Source organism: Dasypus novemcinctus, chromosome 15 (assembly GCF_030445035.2).
Source record: "Dasypus novemcinctus isolate mDasNov1 chromosome 15, mDasNov1.1.hap2, whole genome shotgun sequence".
In the NCBI taxonomy this organism is placed as follows: domain Eukaryota; kingdom Metazoa; phylum Chordata; class Mammalia; order Cingulata; family Dasypodidae; genus Dasypus; species Dasypus novemcinctus.
In genome coordinates this window covers 98201529-98218264 of record NC_080687.1, presented here as the reverse complement: position 1 = coordinate 98218264, position 16736 = coordinate 98201529, and the positions used below count along the sequence as shown (strand labels likewise).

The following is a 16736-nucleotide window of genomic DNA, read 5'->3' as shown; positions in this document are numbered from 1 at the left end:
TGAGAAGAGAAGACAAAAAGATAAACAGATACAGAAGACCACACAGCAAATGGACACAGTGAAAGCAGCAGCCTGGAGGAAGGGGGGTGGGGAGAAATAAATAAATCTTTTTTTAAAAAGAGGACATAATTATAATAGTTCACACATAAATGCTATATGTAAACACTGGACTATTATGAGAGATATTTTTTAAAAAGACAGAGACAGAAAGTAGAGTACAGGTTACCAGGGCTGGGACACACGGGAAATAGGAAGTTAATGCAATATGAGTGAGGATGACTGTCTGAGGTGAAGGGAAACTTCCACTAATGCATGGTGGTGAGGACATTTCAACATTGTAAGTGGGATTAATCCCACTGAATGGTACGCTTGGAAGGGGTTGAGATTGGAAGGTTTATGATATATATATACTTCCACAATTAAACAAAAAAGAGAGACAAACTGAACAGATGACAAATACAATGCAGGACACTGTATGGGATCTAAGAATGAAAGAGAAAAGTTTCAAAAAGACATACTGGGACATAAGACAAAATTGAAATATAGAATAAAGCTTTACATTAATGTTAAATTTTTTGAACTTGATAATTGTACTTAAGGTGATTACATAAGTGAATATCCTTGTTCGTAGGAAATGTATATGGAAATATTTTGAATTCAAGGATTATGATGTGTACAACCTGCTCTCAAATGTTTAGAAAATAGACAGATAGATAGATAGATAGATAGATAGATAGATAGACAGATAGATAGACAGACAGACAGATAAAAGAAATGGCATAAGTGGCAAATTGTTAAAATTAGTGGATTTGGGTATCTGTGGGGGGGGGAATATATTAGAATTCTCTATATACAATTTGTATTATTTTTGCAACTGTCCTGTAAGTTTGAAATTATGTCAACATAAAAAGATTTTTTTAAAAAGTACCCTAACCCTCTACAATACCTACTCCCTCTTATCTCTTGGTCACTCTCCTGCACACATCAAAGACATGGTTCACAAACTTCTTCCTCTCTACCACATGTCCTGCCATCACCTTGGGTTACTTCACTGCTCATCCAGCCTACTGGTTCCCTGATTGCCCCATTTCCAATGACATTCATTTCAATTCCAATTTAGTCATGCATTACCAAGATCATTTCTTAGCATGAAATAAGTTGCCCAGAAATGTTCTTTTTCTGAAATCTTAAATTACTCTCTGTCCACAGCCTTTTATTCTTCCTGCTCCCTCATTTATTGTATTTGTCACAATCTCTTCAGTTTGTCTTTCTTTTTTCTTAATTGTGGAAATACATACAAAACATAACTCCTCCCATCTCAACCCCTTCCAACCATACCATTCAGTGGGATTTAATCCCATTCACAATGTTGCAGTACTGTCACCACCATGCTCACTACATCTATTAAAAACTGCATTAAAAGCTCTTTTTCTTAAAACTTCTTTCTCCATCAGTCTCCTCTCTACCCAGCTGAAACTCCACACCTTAGTACTTTAATCACTCTTTGACAAACAGCCTCAATTCCCTTGCCCCATCATCATTTTATTGCATCTGTCGGGCCAAGCTCCAACTCAGCTTCAATCCAGCTGCTTATCTGATATCTTTCTGCTGGGTGATACTGGAAAAAATACCACTGCCCATAGAGCTGTGGTGGCACTACAAATTCAAGGTTTCTACCCCTCAATTTCACCTTCAGTGCTGCCAGGCAATCCTCTAATCTCTCACCAATCAGTTTTTTCTATCATTCTCTGCAGCAGAAAATTCAAACTATCTCCTCTCCTCAAACTACTGACTGTGCCACTTTGTACTCCACCCCCCCCCCCCCCCGCTCCATCTACCCACCTTCAGCAAATTACATCAGTTTTTTTTCTTCTTTATTTTCTTTTAAATGTTACATTCAAAAACTATGAGGTCCCCATAGACCCCCCACTCCACCCACCCACCCCTCAGTTTACTCAATATTGTAAAAATTACTTTTAAACCATTCAATGAAAATTTCCTCAATCTTCTGCCATGGCACCTACGTACAACTTTACTTGCAAATGTTACCAAACTTTCTATTTTGTCCAGTGTTTCCCATCCCACACGCTCTTCTGACACGTGACCTTGCCTCTCTCCGCAAATGGAGATGCCGTCTTTTTCTCCGACACCTTGAACCTGGGCAGGCCCAGCTTCCAAACACAGGTCCTAACGAGCGGGGAGCATCAGCGTCCTGCCTTTCCTCAGCCAGCTGCTATATAAGAAGTGTGACCATCCTGAAACCAAAATACCAGGAGAAGCCCAAACCAAACAGATCAGTGAAGATAAAAGGCCACAAAGGAGACCAGAACGGGTGGAGTGGGGGTGGGACTGGGGAAAAGGTGCAGGAAAGGACCTGACTTGAGATAAGAAGCCTGTGGAAGTGAATCTTCCAGCCCCAGACACCCCAGCTGACACTACATGGGCAGGGATGTGGTCAATCCCTTCCCAAATTCCTGACCCACAAAACCATGAGCAAAACAACATGGTTGTTTTAAGCCACTAAATTTGCCAGGTAACAATAGAGCACACTCTACTGGCTCTTTCCTATCAACATTTCAACGCATCTGTCCCACCTCAACCTCACTCCCACACACCTCCAGCAACTGCTTTATCTCTACTCGCCTTCACGGACAAAAGGCCTGTTAACAGCTACCTAAATCACTGCCTCTTTATCTCCTATTCACATCTCATCCAAATCCCACTGTAATCTACTCCTTTCCCTCTACTTCATTTAACAAATCCTGCTAATATCACCAGCTACTGCCTTGTTATTAAATCAAATGAACTGCTTTTCAGTTCTTACTGGTTCCTCCCACAGCATCTTCAATAGACCTGGTAATGCTCTCTTCCTTTATGATACCGCTTCTCTTGATTTGCTTCCTCTGTCCCTGGCTGTTCTATTTCAATCTCTGTTGTTGACTTAGGTTCTTCTTTTCTGTCCATCCCTTAAATGCTGGATCTTCTCAGGTTTCCATCTTGTCTTCTCATACTACATTCTCCCCCTTAGGTGATCTTATCCATTCGCAACTTTACTTACTCAGTAAAGCAGAAGGATTAACAGCTTTGGAGCCAGAAAGACCTGGGCTCAAATCAGAGCTCTGCCATTTAGCTTGTGGGGTCTAGGCCAAGTTATCATTTCCTCACATTGAATAATATCTATCTTATGGATTATTATGAAAATTAAATGGTATTATAGGATGTGCTAACACAGTGCCTGGCACAAGATAAATTCCATAAAGGATGGCAGTCTTTATTACATATGCACCGGCATCTCTCTGGTTCCTATTCCTAGAATGGATTTCTCTCCAAATCTCCAGGCACATATATCCAAATGCCTACTTGACTGACACCTCTATGTGAATGACCTACCATTACGTAAAACTCAACATAATCAAACAGAATTCATCTTCCCATTCCTGGGTATCTTACTGTAATGAATGGCAGCATCATTCACTTAGCACACAAGCCAGAAACCTGAACGACATTACTAGTTGACCCCTCTCTTTTCTTTACTCCCCCTTGCATAATTACTTACCACATCTAATAAAAAATGCCAGATGCTGTTCTAAATTCTTCACGTACATTAATTCATTTAACATGAGACATGCACTTATAATAAGAAAAGACTTATAAATGACTAGTAAATAGTACAGATAGTAAACACTATAAGGAGGAAAGGATGACTATAGACCAGGTGGCCAAGAAAGTCAAAGTGGAAGTAGAGCTTAAAATCTGGTAAGCAAAAATGGGAGGGAAGAACACTTCAGATGGGGCCTATGAAATAACCAAAGATTCAGGGATAGAAAGAAACAAACAAGGTTGAGTGAGTGATAGTAAACAGACAAGTCATTAATTATTAATGAAGATAATTAATATAAGGCAGGGGTTCCCACATTTTGGATTCAGGACTGCTTTATATCCTTAAAATTGATGATGCAAAAGCTTTTGTTCATATGGGTTATATTTCACTATTACTGTATTAGAAATTAAAACTCAAGAATTTTAGAAATATTTATGTAAAAAATAATTGCATTCTATGTTAACATAAATATTTTATGAAAAATGGCCATATTTTTTCCAAACAAAAGAATCAGAACCAAAAAAACAAAGATTAGTGGTATTGTTTTGCAATTTTGCAAATCTCTTTGATGTCTGGCTGAATAGAAGAGATTTGAATTCTCTTAGCTGCTATGTTCACTTTGTTGCAATATGTTATTTTGGCTGAAATATATGAAGAAAATCTGGCCTCACACAATATGTAGTTGGAGCAGGGAAGAATATTTTAATATCCTTTTCAGATAATTGTGGATATTCTTTTTTGACACGATACCAAAACACAACAGGTGGCACTTTTCTAAAGGTCAGCTGCAAAGTGGGATTGGAGACAATGAACTGACTTCATACTCTGTGACAGTAAATCATTTGTCTGTCTTGAACTTTGAATGAATCTCTTACCTGTGTGTGATTTTATAACGATATGCAGTGGTTATTTCACTGAGTTATGTACGTCTTCTAAATGTTGACAAATCACTTTATAGAATATCAAAAATATCACATTCATTAATATCAGCACTGATTTCATCAGAAAAGTCTCTTAATTATTGGGAAGCTGTCAATTCAGAGAAGTGGATACAAGCTTTCCAAAATTCTAGTTTTTACATGAAAACTCAAAATTTATCATTGGCCAGTTATATTGTCAGTTGTTTCTCTTGAAGTGACAGGCTCACTTTGTTCATTTTCAAGAAAATATCTGCCAAACACCAAAGTCTGAATAAACACAGCGCTCTGTGGGTCTTTCTTTCATGTAGAAATTGTGTTTCATGAGAAGAGTAGCAAGAATATCTAGTTCAGCTAACAATTCAAACAATCTTCTTACAGGTGCTTTTCCTGAAGACAGCCATCATACTGCAGTACACAGCTTTATACACACCTAAATTTCATCAAACCAAATATTTTTTAAAATGTATACTCAAGGGTGATTTAATAAAATTAATATTTTTAGTGCTTTATCAAGGACATTCCTAAATGAAACTGCCTATTTTTTTTTATTTCCTAATGAATAAGTTGGGTTTTTCACATTTTTTCTCTTTTTTTAAAGATACATAGATCACATAAGATGTTACATTAAAAAGTATAAGAGGTTCCCATATAGTGCCTACTTTTTTTTTAATGGCAAATTTGTGGTGGTGAAGAATACAATGATTATTATACAGTTTGGTGCCACTGACTTGATTTGTGCAAAGATAACAGCAGTTTCACTCACCAAAGTTTCTGCATAATCAGTATAAATAAGTGAAAAAGGTAAATAACACCTTGGTAGTAGTAGTATGAAAATAGTTTTAACTTCGCAGATTTCCTGAACTGGTTTCAGGACTACCAGGAAATCATAGATCACACTTGGAACTGCAGACAAGAAATAAAGGTAGGAGACAAAGCTTTTTGTTTTTTGAAGAGGCTTTGAGACATCAAAAATTTGCCTTAAAGCTCCCACTCTAAAAACATGCCCTTGAGTCCTCTGACATTCCATATATAGTAATTTTAGAATTGAATTCCTGGACATCATGAATGTTAAGTTCTGAAATTTTTCTATTCTGTTATTTTTTCAAAATTTTTTCAAAATTTTGAATTTTCTGAAGAAAATCTTTCTTTTAGCAGGCAATTTTCGTTGCTGAACTTGAACTGTAAATGTTTACTGGGTAGCAGCTCCAGTCTCAATTCAGATCTTTTGCCTTTCATTAGGCTGCTCTGAGTCAGTTCCGCATATGCGTGATGACGCAGAGATGAGGGTAGCCAGAATTTGGGCATCCTTTCTTTGGCTCTTCCCTTGCAATATTCTTCCATTTTCTTCAGTGGCCATGGTTTCCCCAGCTTCAGTTTTCTAATTTCCTTGTTCATAAGGTCCACAGTTTTCCTACTGGTGCCCCCAAGCGACCCTGTTGTACTTCCCCAGACCTATGGCACTTAATCCCAGGCTAAACAAACAGCTCCCGTCCTCCAGCCTCCGAGCGTGTACTTTAACTAGAGTCTGCTCTTCTCTGCACAGTGAGTTCGAGTAGTCACTTTATGTGTTAATTACAGGTTTCACAACTGTTGTGGGGTGGTTTTTTTTGGTTTGTTTTTGTGTTTTTTTGCAAGGGAGTCTTATGATCGGTGTCTTTTCCCATCACTATAGATGCATATGTCCCCCACAGAAGTCTTAGTATGAAGAATTAGTATGAGATTTGCACTACAAAAAGGTCTCTTGATGCTGTGTGAGAAATGGTCTTAAAGTGTCTAGAAATGTAGGGAGATTAATAGGAAGAGGCCAAAGCATTTCAGGAAATAGAGTCTGGATGATAAAGCACCTAATGTACTTTGGTTTACAAGGTTTTATTGAAAAAAAAATAGCAAATTTTGAAAATAATGAAAGAAATCCCAAATCTCATTACTTGCTGGTATCATAAACTGCTTAATAGGTTTCGTAGGCCAAACATTTGGAAATCATTTAATCTAAACTTTAGGTATGATTTGTTCTAAATCATATACAAATTTCCAGGGAACAAGATTTCACTAGGTTTTTCAATAGCTTGTTTCAGCACTATACACTCATATATTGCCTGCTAATCTCTCTGGGATCTAAAGAAATAGAGGTATGCTAACGCCTTCTCTAAGTTATTCTGACCTTAATATATTATTTTTCTAGAATGTTCGGCAAAGATGCTATCCAATCTTTAAAAACATAATGAGGCTCTTTCTGTCATTCAGTTACTGGAGGGTAAAAAGTAAGTAGTACCTCACTTGATGTTTTCCTGGGTCATCACTGTTTTAATGTGGTCTATCTATCTGAACTTTCAATGAGAAATTTTCATTGTGATAAAGAATCAAAAGACTATGAAAGGTACTCTGATTCTAGAGCTGAGTGTTGGGTACACGGGTGTGTTCAGTTTGTGAAAAATTCACTAAACTATCACTTCTGATATAAATTTTCTTATACACAGAAAATACTTTAATTTAAAAAATACTTTGAAGTCTATGAAAACTCAAATATGTTTATGGTATGTCCCTTCTCTAAAATGCTAATTATTCTCACAGGAAGAATTCACAGTACCCTATTTGTGTGGTATGACATATCTGCAGAGATTTTTATGATTAAAAAAGTAATATGTACTGATTTTTTAAAAAATTTAAACATTAAAAATATACAATGAAATAAATTTTCCAAAATTTTATCCCCCAGATATACCACACTTAGAATTTAAATTCAGAAGTTTATAACTCCAAATCATCATATCATAAACTATGTCCTCTTCCAGACTTTGGGCCTGTCGCTTTACAGCCTGAGGTCCTAGAATGCCAGTTACTGAGCTCAACAGGCTTGAACACAAGCAATTTTGAAGTAATAAATTTCAACCAGAACCTCCACAATTTTCAGAGCCCTTATCTTTTCTGTATTCTCACAATGTCTAATAATGCAAGGCAGATAGTAGATGTTCAGTAAATGTGGGCTGATGGAAATAAAATTAATGCTCTAAAAGAAATAACAAGAGTCACTTTCAGATGATACAGTAATGCCCTGATTTCAATTTTTTTTTGGAGGGAAGGGTACATCAGCCCCTGAAAAGTACCCTCTAATTCTCCAATATTGTTATTTTTGCTACTTCCATTTAATCTCTCAGATTCTGAGTTTTCTCCTAGTTGCTCCTTTTCCTATTAAGCAGAAACTCCTATATAAATAGTTAGCAAATGCAGTAACAGCAGTGTAAAGTGTAACTGTCAATTTCCCCTACTACTCTTCTCCATCTACTCTGTCTCTGTTATATGGCAGTACAAGAAAGCACTAAGAAATATGTTATCTTATTCACTAAGTTTTCAAAACATCAAAAAATTAAAACTAAGGTGACATATGCAGATCAGATTCTAACGTAAAGCCAATTTTTTAACCCTTTCTATATATTGGTATAAATTAAAAATATAGACTTAAACCAATTCTTTATTAACCCGTAAATCTGATGATTCATAAAGTATAACCTAACCATGCAGACTTGAAAAACATAATAGAAGAACTTCAAATAATATTTTACTGTTACTACATAGGAAATGCCACCTTTATTAAAACAAAAGCCTTATCAATAACTTATTATATGCTATAAATAAAATAACTAGAGAATATGATCTGTGCTTCCATAAGGCTTAAATAGTATCTTCAGTTTAATAATAGTATATATTTTTGGACTATCACAATGGAACAAAATGAAGTTTAATAAACTGAATAAGAAAAAATGCATGCTTTAATAATCTAAAAAAGCATAATCTCAAAATTTTTATCATTTACATTTTTAAACATGACACCTCTATTTTAAATAAATAACCCAAGTAATTTAAAGAATTCTGCTTTGTTTTAAGGTGCCATGTTATAAGAAAAGCTATTCCTATCAGATGTTCTAGGGAGTTTAAATATAACTCCACTTTAATATTCCACTTGATTCTTAGACTATACACTGAAATTACATACTGCATATCTGCTCTTAAGGTAGACTTTAACAAATATTCGTCACTAAAAAATTATTTTAGTTAGATGCATATAAATATCTTCAATAATTTTAGCTATTTACTTACAGAGAGCCATGCAAGGGATTCCATGATTCGATGTTCACATCGTTCTAAGTGTTTTATCATTTCTCTTGTCAAGTTGACTTCTGCTTTGATAAAACTTTCAATCACTTTGTAAAAATCAAAGGCTTTTAAATTAAGTACATTCAGAATCCATGGGAAGGACAAATCTGTTCCAGAATCAAGATTCTGAGATGTACTTCCTAAAAATGAAAGAAGAAATGTAACTTAGGTATGAAATTCTAATTCTCGAACTAGGTATTTCTAGGTTGGAAGGCCTCATTAAACCAAGAACTGAAATAGTAGAAAGGCTAAACAAAGTTTTAATTTAGAGCAGAACTTTTAAGACTACTAAGAAATAGGATTCCAAATTATGAGTGTATGTGATCACATATTTTTCCTAAAATATTAAATTTTCAAAGATTTTAACCCCCTAAACTTTCATCAGGGCTCCCAACAGGTTTAATATCTCACGAGCAATGCATTAGCATATAGGTTTTAACTCACTCATTAATCCTTGTTTGGGGGGGGCGGCGAGGCAGGGAGGGAAGAGATGAACTCTCTAAGATTTTGCTAATTTGATGAACTGGAAAATGGCATCTCTTTTAATTTCTTGGTTATTAATAAGAATTCACTTTTCTATATTTGTTTACTAATTTAAATTCCTCCTTCATTAATTGTGTAATTATATCATTAATTTTTATTCTACTGTGTTTGTAAAAATAATACATGCTTAAAATTACATTTTAAAAAACAGTAACACCAAAGCACTGTCGTGGCCTTCATTCTGCATGCCTGCTGAACTCTGGCTCAGTCTTTGGTCTCACGACCGCACCCTCCACAGCAGAGCTTCCACGACAACAGAGGTGGCCCTCCAACACTCCCTCGGCATTTTACAATCTCACTGGCCCCTCTCACTGGCCCCTGAAGGGGTTTCAACAGGCACTTTTCCTGGATTCAGTATGCACAAAACAGGAGCCTAGTGAAATACTATCCCCAAGATGATCTAAAATTATTCTGATAATAAGCCAATTAAATGGCTTCTGACCAATTTATATTCTTCAATATCTAAAACATGCATTTGTTCTCCTTAACCCCAATCACTCACACACAAAAAACACCACACCTTAGGTAACTTTCTTAACTTTAAATTGAGCTAAAATGTTTATTTAATAAAATTTAACTTACTGCTATATGTGGCCATTACAACCTCAAGAGCACATGCCAACAAGGACATATGAAAAATGTTGTCATTCAGCAGTTTGCTAAAGGGGAAAAAAAGAGAGAGAGAATGACATCAAGATATTTGTTTTATAAAAAAGAAGAATTTTTCTTTACTAAAACTAAAAAAAATTACCTAAAATTTTGAATGGATAATCGTTCTTCTTCCTAAAACAGGAAAGAAAAAAAAAAGAAGTTTAACTGAAACTTTATTTGTGCCAACATTGAAATTTTTCTATCATGTTCTTTTTAACTTACTGATTTAAGCATGGATTCCATTACTCGGTAATATAACCGGACTCCAAGTTTGTATCGCTGCCAAAAAAAAAGAGGAAAGCCTCTTTATTTTAGAAAACCACAACAATTACTAATTTTTTAAGTCTTTTCTTGAAAAACATTTCTGATCCTTCTTAGGAGTATGGCTACCACAATGTGGCAGTAACCTACCTTTTCTAAAATTCAAAAGACTTAAGGATAGAGTGATGGCTAAAATTCCTAATAAATTATCAAGAGGGTATGTCAAGTACCTGGTTTTCCTTCACTCCATTTCAGTCTACATCACTCAACAGATAACTGTACACACACACACACACACACATATTTAGAATATATTATGTGCCCAGGGCTATTTTAAGCACTTTGCATACCTAGTATAATACCTTTTTGTGACTTAGCACATGTATTTTCAAGATAGCTGTCCAGGATTAAGAGGAATATCTCAGTCTATAAAATTTAGTAACACTGGAACAGGTAAAAACAAAAACAAAAACAAACAACCAATCTGACCTCATCAGCAAAAAGTTTTAACCAAATCTACTTACTATCAGTTGAAAGAATAACGAAATTTTAGAAATAAATATATATATTTATACACAAACCATATTCCTTCATTCCAAATTATGAACACAAATTTCATATAAACCAGAAAGAACCTTTAAATATGATTGTTTAAAACAATGATGACATCAAAATATAGCCTAGCTACAATGAAATAAACGTACACAATGGGATAAGTTTTCAAACGTATTTTTATGTTTACCTCATTGATGCCATATAACAAAGCAGAGTAAATATAGAAACATCAATCTCCAAGAACTTACGTGACATGCCCATGGCCACATTGCTCATAAATTGCAGAGCCACATACAAGCCAGGCTGTGACTCCAGAGCCTATATGTTTACCCATTATATTGCTTTTAGATTTTTCAGAAATGATAATAGCAATAAAAACCGTAATAATATCACTCAGTAATATCTTTGGGAATCGGCATGTATAGTATAATTCCATTCATGTATGGTATATACTTGCATGAATATATATAGATATAAAAGTCAAAAGCATACACATAAAAAATTTAATAAAACAAACAATGAGGGAAACGGACTTTGGCCCAGTGGTTGGGGCGGCCGTCTACCATATGGGAGGTCCCCGGTTCAGACCCCGGGCCTCCTTGACCCGTGTGGAGCTGGCCATGCGCAGTGCTGATGCGCGCAAGGAGTGCCTGCCACACAGGGGTGTCCCCCGTGTAGGGGAGCCCCACGCGCAAGGAGTGCGCCCGTGAGGAAAAGCCGCCCAGCGTGAAAAGAAAGAGCAGCCTGCCCAGGAATGGCGCCGCCCACACTTCCCGTGCCGCTGACGACAACAGAAGTGGACAAAGAAACAAGACGCAGCAAATAGACACCAAGAACAGACAACCAGGGGAGGGGGGGAAATTAAATAAATAAATAAATCTTTAAAAAAAAAACAACAATGAATTATAAGGTATTGTAATTTCTTTTTTTAATTGTAAATTCTAAACTTTCTACAATTGGCATGTTTACTTTTTTAAAAAATGGGGTAGAGGACAGTTTCCCATAAACAGAAGCATACACAAGTAATTGGGATATAGTAACTGCTTTATATTTACGCTATTTGGACAGATGCTTCCTTTAAAGGTATTTACTATATAGTGGCACTAATCAAAATGAACTCAAGTTACCTGTGATCCAATTTCAACACATCCCTGTCCCACGGCTTCAGCAAATTTCTCTTTAAAGATGCAGCCAATATCCTTTACTCTTTTCAGAATACTTTCCTTTGGATTAACTGTGCAGTTCTTTAAGAGAGAGATAAGCGTAAATCAACACTGAAGATACAGCTTAAGAGAATAAATAGTATTTACTGTTCCATAATGTATGATTTTAAATTTTCAATTGTTAATAAAAAGGTGGAAATTTTAAGCATAACTACTAAAAATAAACCATTTCATTTTTCAATGTTAGTGACAAAAAAAATACTAGAATACAATTTTAAAACCCTACTACCTAGTTTTCTGCTGTTAGGCTAATGAATGACAGATTTGTTAGCCCTTCTACCCATCAAAAAGAGCCTCATACATTCTCTAAAATATTCAACTAAGAATTACATTGAAAAAAAAATTGTGTTGGGATAGATGTTACCCCCCCTAAAATGCAAATGAACAAAGTAAAACTAAAACTACTTTTAAGGAGTTTTAAAATTAGCTAAATTAAAATGTTTTTAAAAATATATGCTAGGGGAAAAGTTACAAAAGAAATTATAATAAATTTATCATTTGGGGGTGGGAGTATATCAACTTTAACAATTAAAATACATCACAAAATGGTGTTTTAAAATTCATACTGATATATTAAAATATTCTGTAATTCATAATATGTATTAAAATATCTGATTCTTATCAGCTTATTTTACTTTTAACCTCTTTATAGAGCAAATACAATTAAAAATGTTAGAAAATAAACTTTCTAAAATTGAAATTATATTATTTGAAATAAACACAATGAATGCCACTCAAAAATGTCACATTCCAGAATATCAATAAATCTATCTTTCTGAATGAGAAAGGCACACTTCTTAGAAATACAGTAGGGAAGTGGCTGTGGCTCAAGCAATTAAGCTCCCATTTACCCTATGGAGAACCCAGTTCGATCCCTGGGACCTCCTGGTAAAAAAAAGAAAGAAAAGAAAAAAGGCATCCCAGACCTGCACAATGCAGAGAGGCACAGGCCCCCCATGCAGCAAAGCAATGCACCAAAAGACAATGACACAACCAGATAGGAAAAAAAAAAAAACCAGTAACAAAGAAGGCTTTCCTGTCATAAAATCAGTGTTGCCAAATCATCCATAAAAATGTCCACAGCTTTTAAGATTTTACTTAAACACCAAAAGGAAGATGACTAATTTAACAAAGAAGCCTGAACTAATAAAAGAAACAAAAAAAAAAAAACAAGGAAAAACTTAAGATTTTTAATATATGCCTACCTGAGATAGGTAATTTGTAGACTACATAAAACTTTGAAGGTAAGGAGTAAACTGAGCTCCAGATAATATCTTTGAGGAAGAATTTTTCTGCCCAACTAAAGTAGGTGAAAATAAAAAAAAAGGGCTTATACATACTCCAAAGGTAGGAGAAAGCATTAAATGATATTTGAGAAGAGAGAATTATTATTCCCTTAACTTCCATCATTATCCCTTGCTAAAAGTAACTGGGTAGAAATGTTTTTTTGGTAAAGATTCTTGTGCTACAGGTAGTCCATAAACAAAAGTAACTTTATGCCTGTTGGACAAACAAAATCAGTTCTGAGCGAACACAATTATAAATATGGTGACAATCTAATTTGCCAATTCCTGGGGGGAACAAGGCAAGAAGATGTCCACAGAACATGGCAAAATTACAGTTAGGCTTTCATAATAAATGAATTAACTACCGAAGGAATGGGGCCAAATTTTAATGTCTTCTGGCCTTTCCAGTTTCCACGGATGAGCAAATTTTAGCGAATCCTAACCCTCATTTGAGTTTAAATATGGAACAAAGCAGCAGGCAGACAATAGAGATGCTAGATCTCATTCTCTTTCCATCCTCTTTATTGTCTGTCAGAGGAAGGGGTGGCACAAGGATACCGCAACATTCAGATAAACTGAGGTAAACTGAGGGGTCTGTCAGGAGGTGCAAAATGCAATGTGCACGGGGTCAGGCTAGTCATGTAAATGTGAATGGTCTGAACATAGAATTAAAGGGACTATCTTAGAGTGAGTGATAAGTTCTGACTAAATGCATTCTGACTAATATTACTTTTACAATACCATGGTCTATAAACAAAACTCATCTCATTATAGTGAACTAGATCTCCTTGAAATCTGCCAGTTTGCAGCCCTTGCTTTTAGATTGGGGACTCAGCTCCTTCTGCATAAAAACACACAGTTGAATGGGAAAGGACTAGTCAAGCTACTCGACCATTCACCACAACTGTATCAAAGGATCACATTTCAGACAATGACTAACTGTAAGATCCATTATTTTATTGTCTACTGTAAGTGGTAGAAATAAGGGTGTTGTAAGCATAGAATAACTCCTAAATAACTCTTCTTTTAAAAAAAAAAAAAAGTATTTATTTATTTATATGTCTGCTTGTATTCTCATTAGGTGGCTCTGAGAACTGATACTGGGACCTTCCAGAGTGGGAGAAAGGCGATCATTCTCTTGCACCACCTCAGCTCCCCGATCTGCTGCATCTCCTATTCTCTCTCCTCTGTGTTTCTTTTTGTTGCACCATCTTTCTGCGCGAGCTCTCCGCTTGGGCCAGCATTCCTGCACAGGGCAGCACTCCTGCACGGGGCAGTACTCTGCACATGACAGCACTCCACGCAGGCCAGCACTCTGCGTAGGCTGCCACACAGGCCAGCTTGCCTTCATCAGGAGGCCCTGGGCATCAAACCCTGGACCTACTATATGGTAGCTGGGAGCCCAATTGCTTTGAGCCACATCCACATCCCTCCTAACTCTTGTATTCTTATCTCCTTCTTAGAATAGATTTCCTTCAAGCTGGTTGTATTTTTATACATCTGAGAAATGCAAAAATTTTCAAAGTAGAATTGTTTTACTTTGGAGGAGCATAAATGGGGTAATACATTATTTGACATGTTGTCCCTGGTATCAAAAAATAAACAATTAAATCAGAAAGCCCATACTCAATTTCAATAACAACTCTGATTTTCAAATTAACCTAAAGTATCACATATGTGTTACTAAAAAATGTGTAAAATACTTTTGAAAGACTTTGAGAAAAAGTTCATTACATTTTCAAAATTTATTTTATTTGTTTGTTTGTTTGTTATTTATTTATCCCCATCCCCTTGTTAGCATTTGCTGTATCTGTTCAACTCCCTTGTCAATTTGACTTCCTTGTCTCTTTAGAAGGCACCGGGACCCAAACCCGGGACCTGTGATGTGAAAGGAAGGTGCCTAATGACTTGAGCCACCTCTGCTCCCTTCAAAATTTCTTCAGAGTCACAAAATAAGTCAAATACTTTATAACTTTATCAAATTTTACAAATTAATGTAAATATAAAGTCAGAAGTGGACCTTAGATAAATTTAAGTATATGGCATTTAGATGGCTCACAATCTCATTTATAGTAAGAGAAACACAATTTAAAATTACACTGAACCATGACCAAGTGCGATTTGCCCTAGGAATGCAAGGGTCATTCAATATAAGAAAATCATTAATTAATGCAATATACTACATTAATAGAATGAGGGAATAAAACCGCATGGTTATCTCAATGCAGAAAAGGCATCTAACAAAATCCAGCTCTTCACTTTGATAAAAACACTCAGAAAATTAGAAGAAGGAAACTTCCTCAACATAATAACTTATGTAAAGCAAAAATTCACTGCTAACATCACACACAATGGTGAAGGACTGAAAACTTTCCCTCTAAGGTCAGGAACAAGAAAAGGATGTCTACTGTTTAACACTGTTATTCTACATGGTTATTAGAAATTCTAGCCAGAGTAATTAGGCAAGAAAAAGAAATCAAAGGTATCAGAATTGGAAAGGAAGAAGTAAACATTTCCTTATTTTCAGATCACACGACCGTTGTAGCAGTTTTGATATGGTTTATGAATTCTAAAAATGGATATTGGATTATGCTTGTAATCTGGTCTGTACCTGGGCATGATTAAGTTATGATTAGGGCTTTGATTGCACCACATCATTAGATAAAATGCAAGGCAAAGGACAGAGTTGAGGGTTTCCGATGTTGAAGTTTTGATGGTGGAGTTTGATGCTGAAGTCTTAAGCTGGAGCCCCAAGAAATCAGCACACAGAGGAAAGAGAAATAAGCCCCAGGAAGAGAGGACCTGAGCCAGGAGAAGAACACAGAGGAATAGAGATGGCTCCTTAGAAACAGCAGAAACCCCACAGAAAGAGACAGAGCCTTCACCTGATAGTGTACAGCTGACCTTGTGGAGAGGCAAAGCCTAGACAGCCTCACAGTCTACAGCTGACTTGGTGGAGAAAACAGAGGAACTGAGCCCAGAGGAACCCAGGAAGCCTGAGCCCTCACAGATGTCAGCAGCCATTTTGCTCCAACACATGAAAACAGACTTCAGTGAGGGAAGTAACTTAGGCTTTATGGCCTGATATCTGTAAGTTCCTACCCAAATAAATACACAATTTCTTGTATTTTGCATCTGCACCCCTTTGACTTACTAATACAACCTTATATTTAGAAAATCCTGAAAAATCCAACAAAGCTATTAGAGCTAATAAATAAATTCTCCAAAATGGTGGAGTACAAGATCAACATGCAAAAATCAATAGGTTTCCATATACTAATAATGAACAATCTGAAAAGAAAATCAAGAAAAAAATTCCAGTCAAATATCTAGGAATAAATTTAATCAAGGAAGTAAAACACTTGCATATGGAAAACTAGAAAACACTACTAAAAGAAATCAAGGAAAATCTAAGTAAATGGAAGGACCTTCCATGTTAATGGATTGGATAGATTTAATATTGTTAAGATGTCAATTCAACTCAAAGCAATTTACAGATTCAATGCAATCCCAAACAAAATTTCAACAACCGTCTTTGTGTAAA

At 35.7% G+C, this 16736-nt stretch overlaps 1 protein-coding gene across 2 annotated transcripts in view; it reads right to left on the bottom strand.

Annotated features, from left to right (window-relative positions):
* RB1 (RB transcriptional corepressor 1) overlaps window positions 1-16736 on the bottom strand; it is a 224318-nt gene that overhangs the window by 108592 nt on the left and 98990 nt on the right. For both annotated transcript variants that reach the window (XM_004472854.5, XM_058276704.1), the window contains exons 13-17: window positions 11811-11927; window positions 10090-10146; window positions 9968-9999; window positions 9799-9875; window positions 8617-8813 (exon numbers count right to left, since the gene is read on the bottom strand). In XM_004472854.5, coding sequence (XP_004472911.2) covers window positions 8617-8813; window positions 9799-9875; window positions 9968-9999; window positions 10090-10146; window positions 11811-11927 — 480 coding nt within the window. The remainder of the gene's footprint in view (window positions 1-8616; window positions 8814-9798; window positions 9876-9967; window positions 10000-10089; window positions 10147-11810; window positions 11928-16736) is intronic.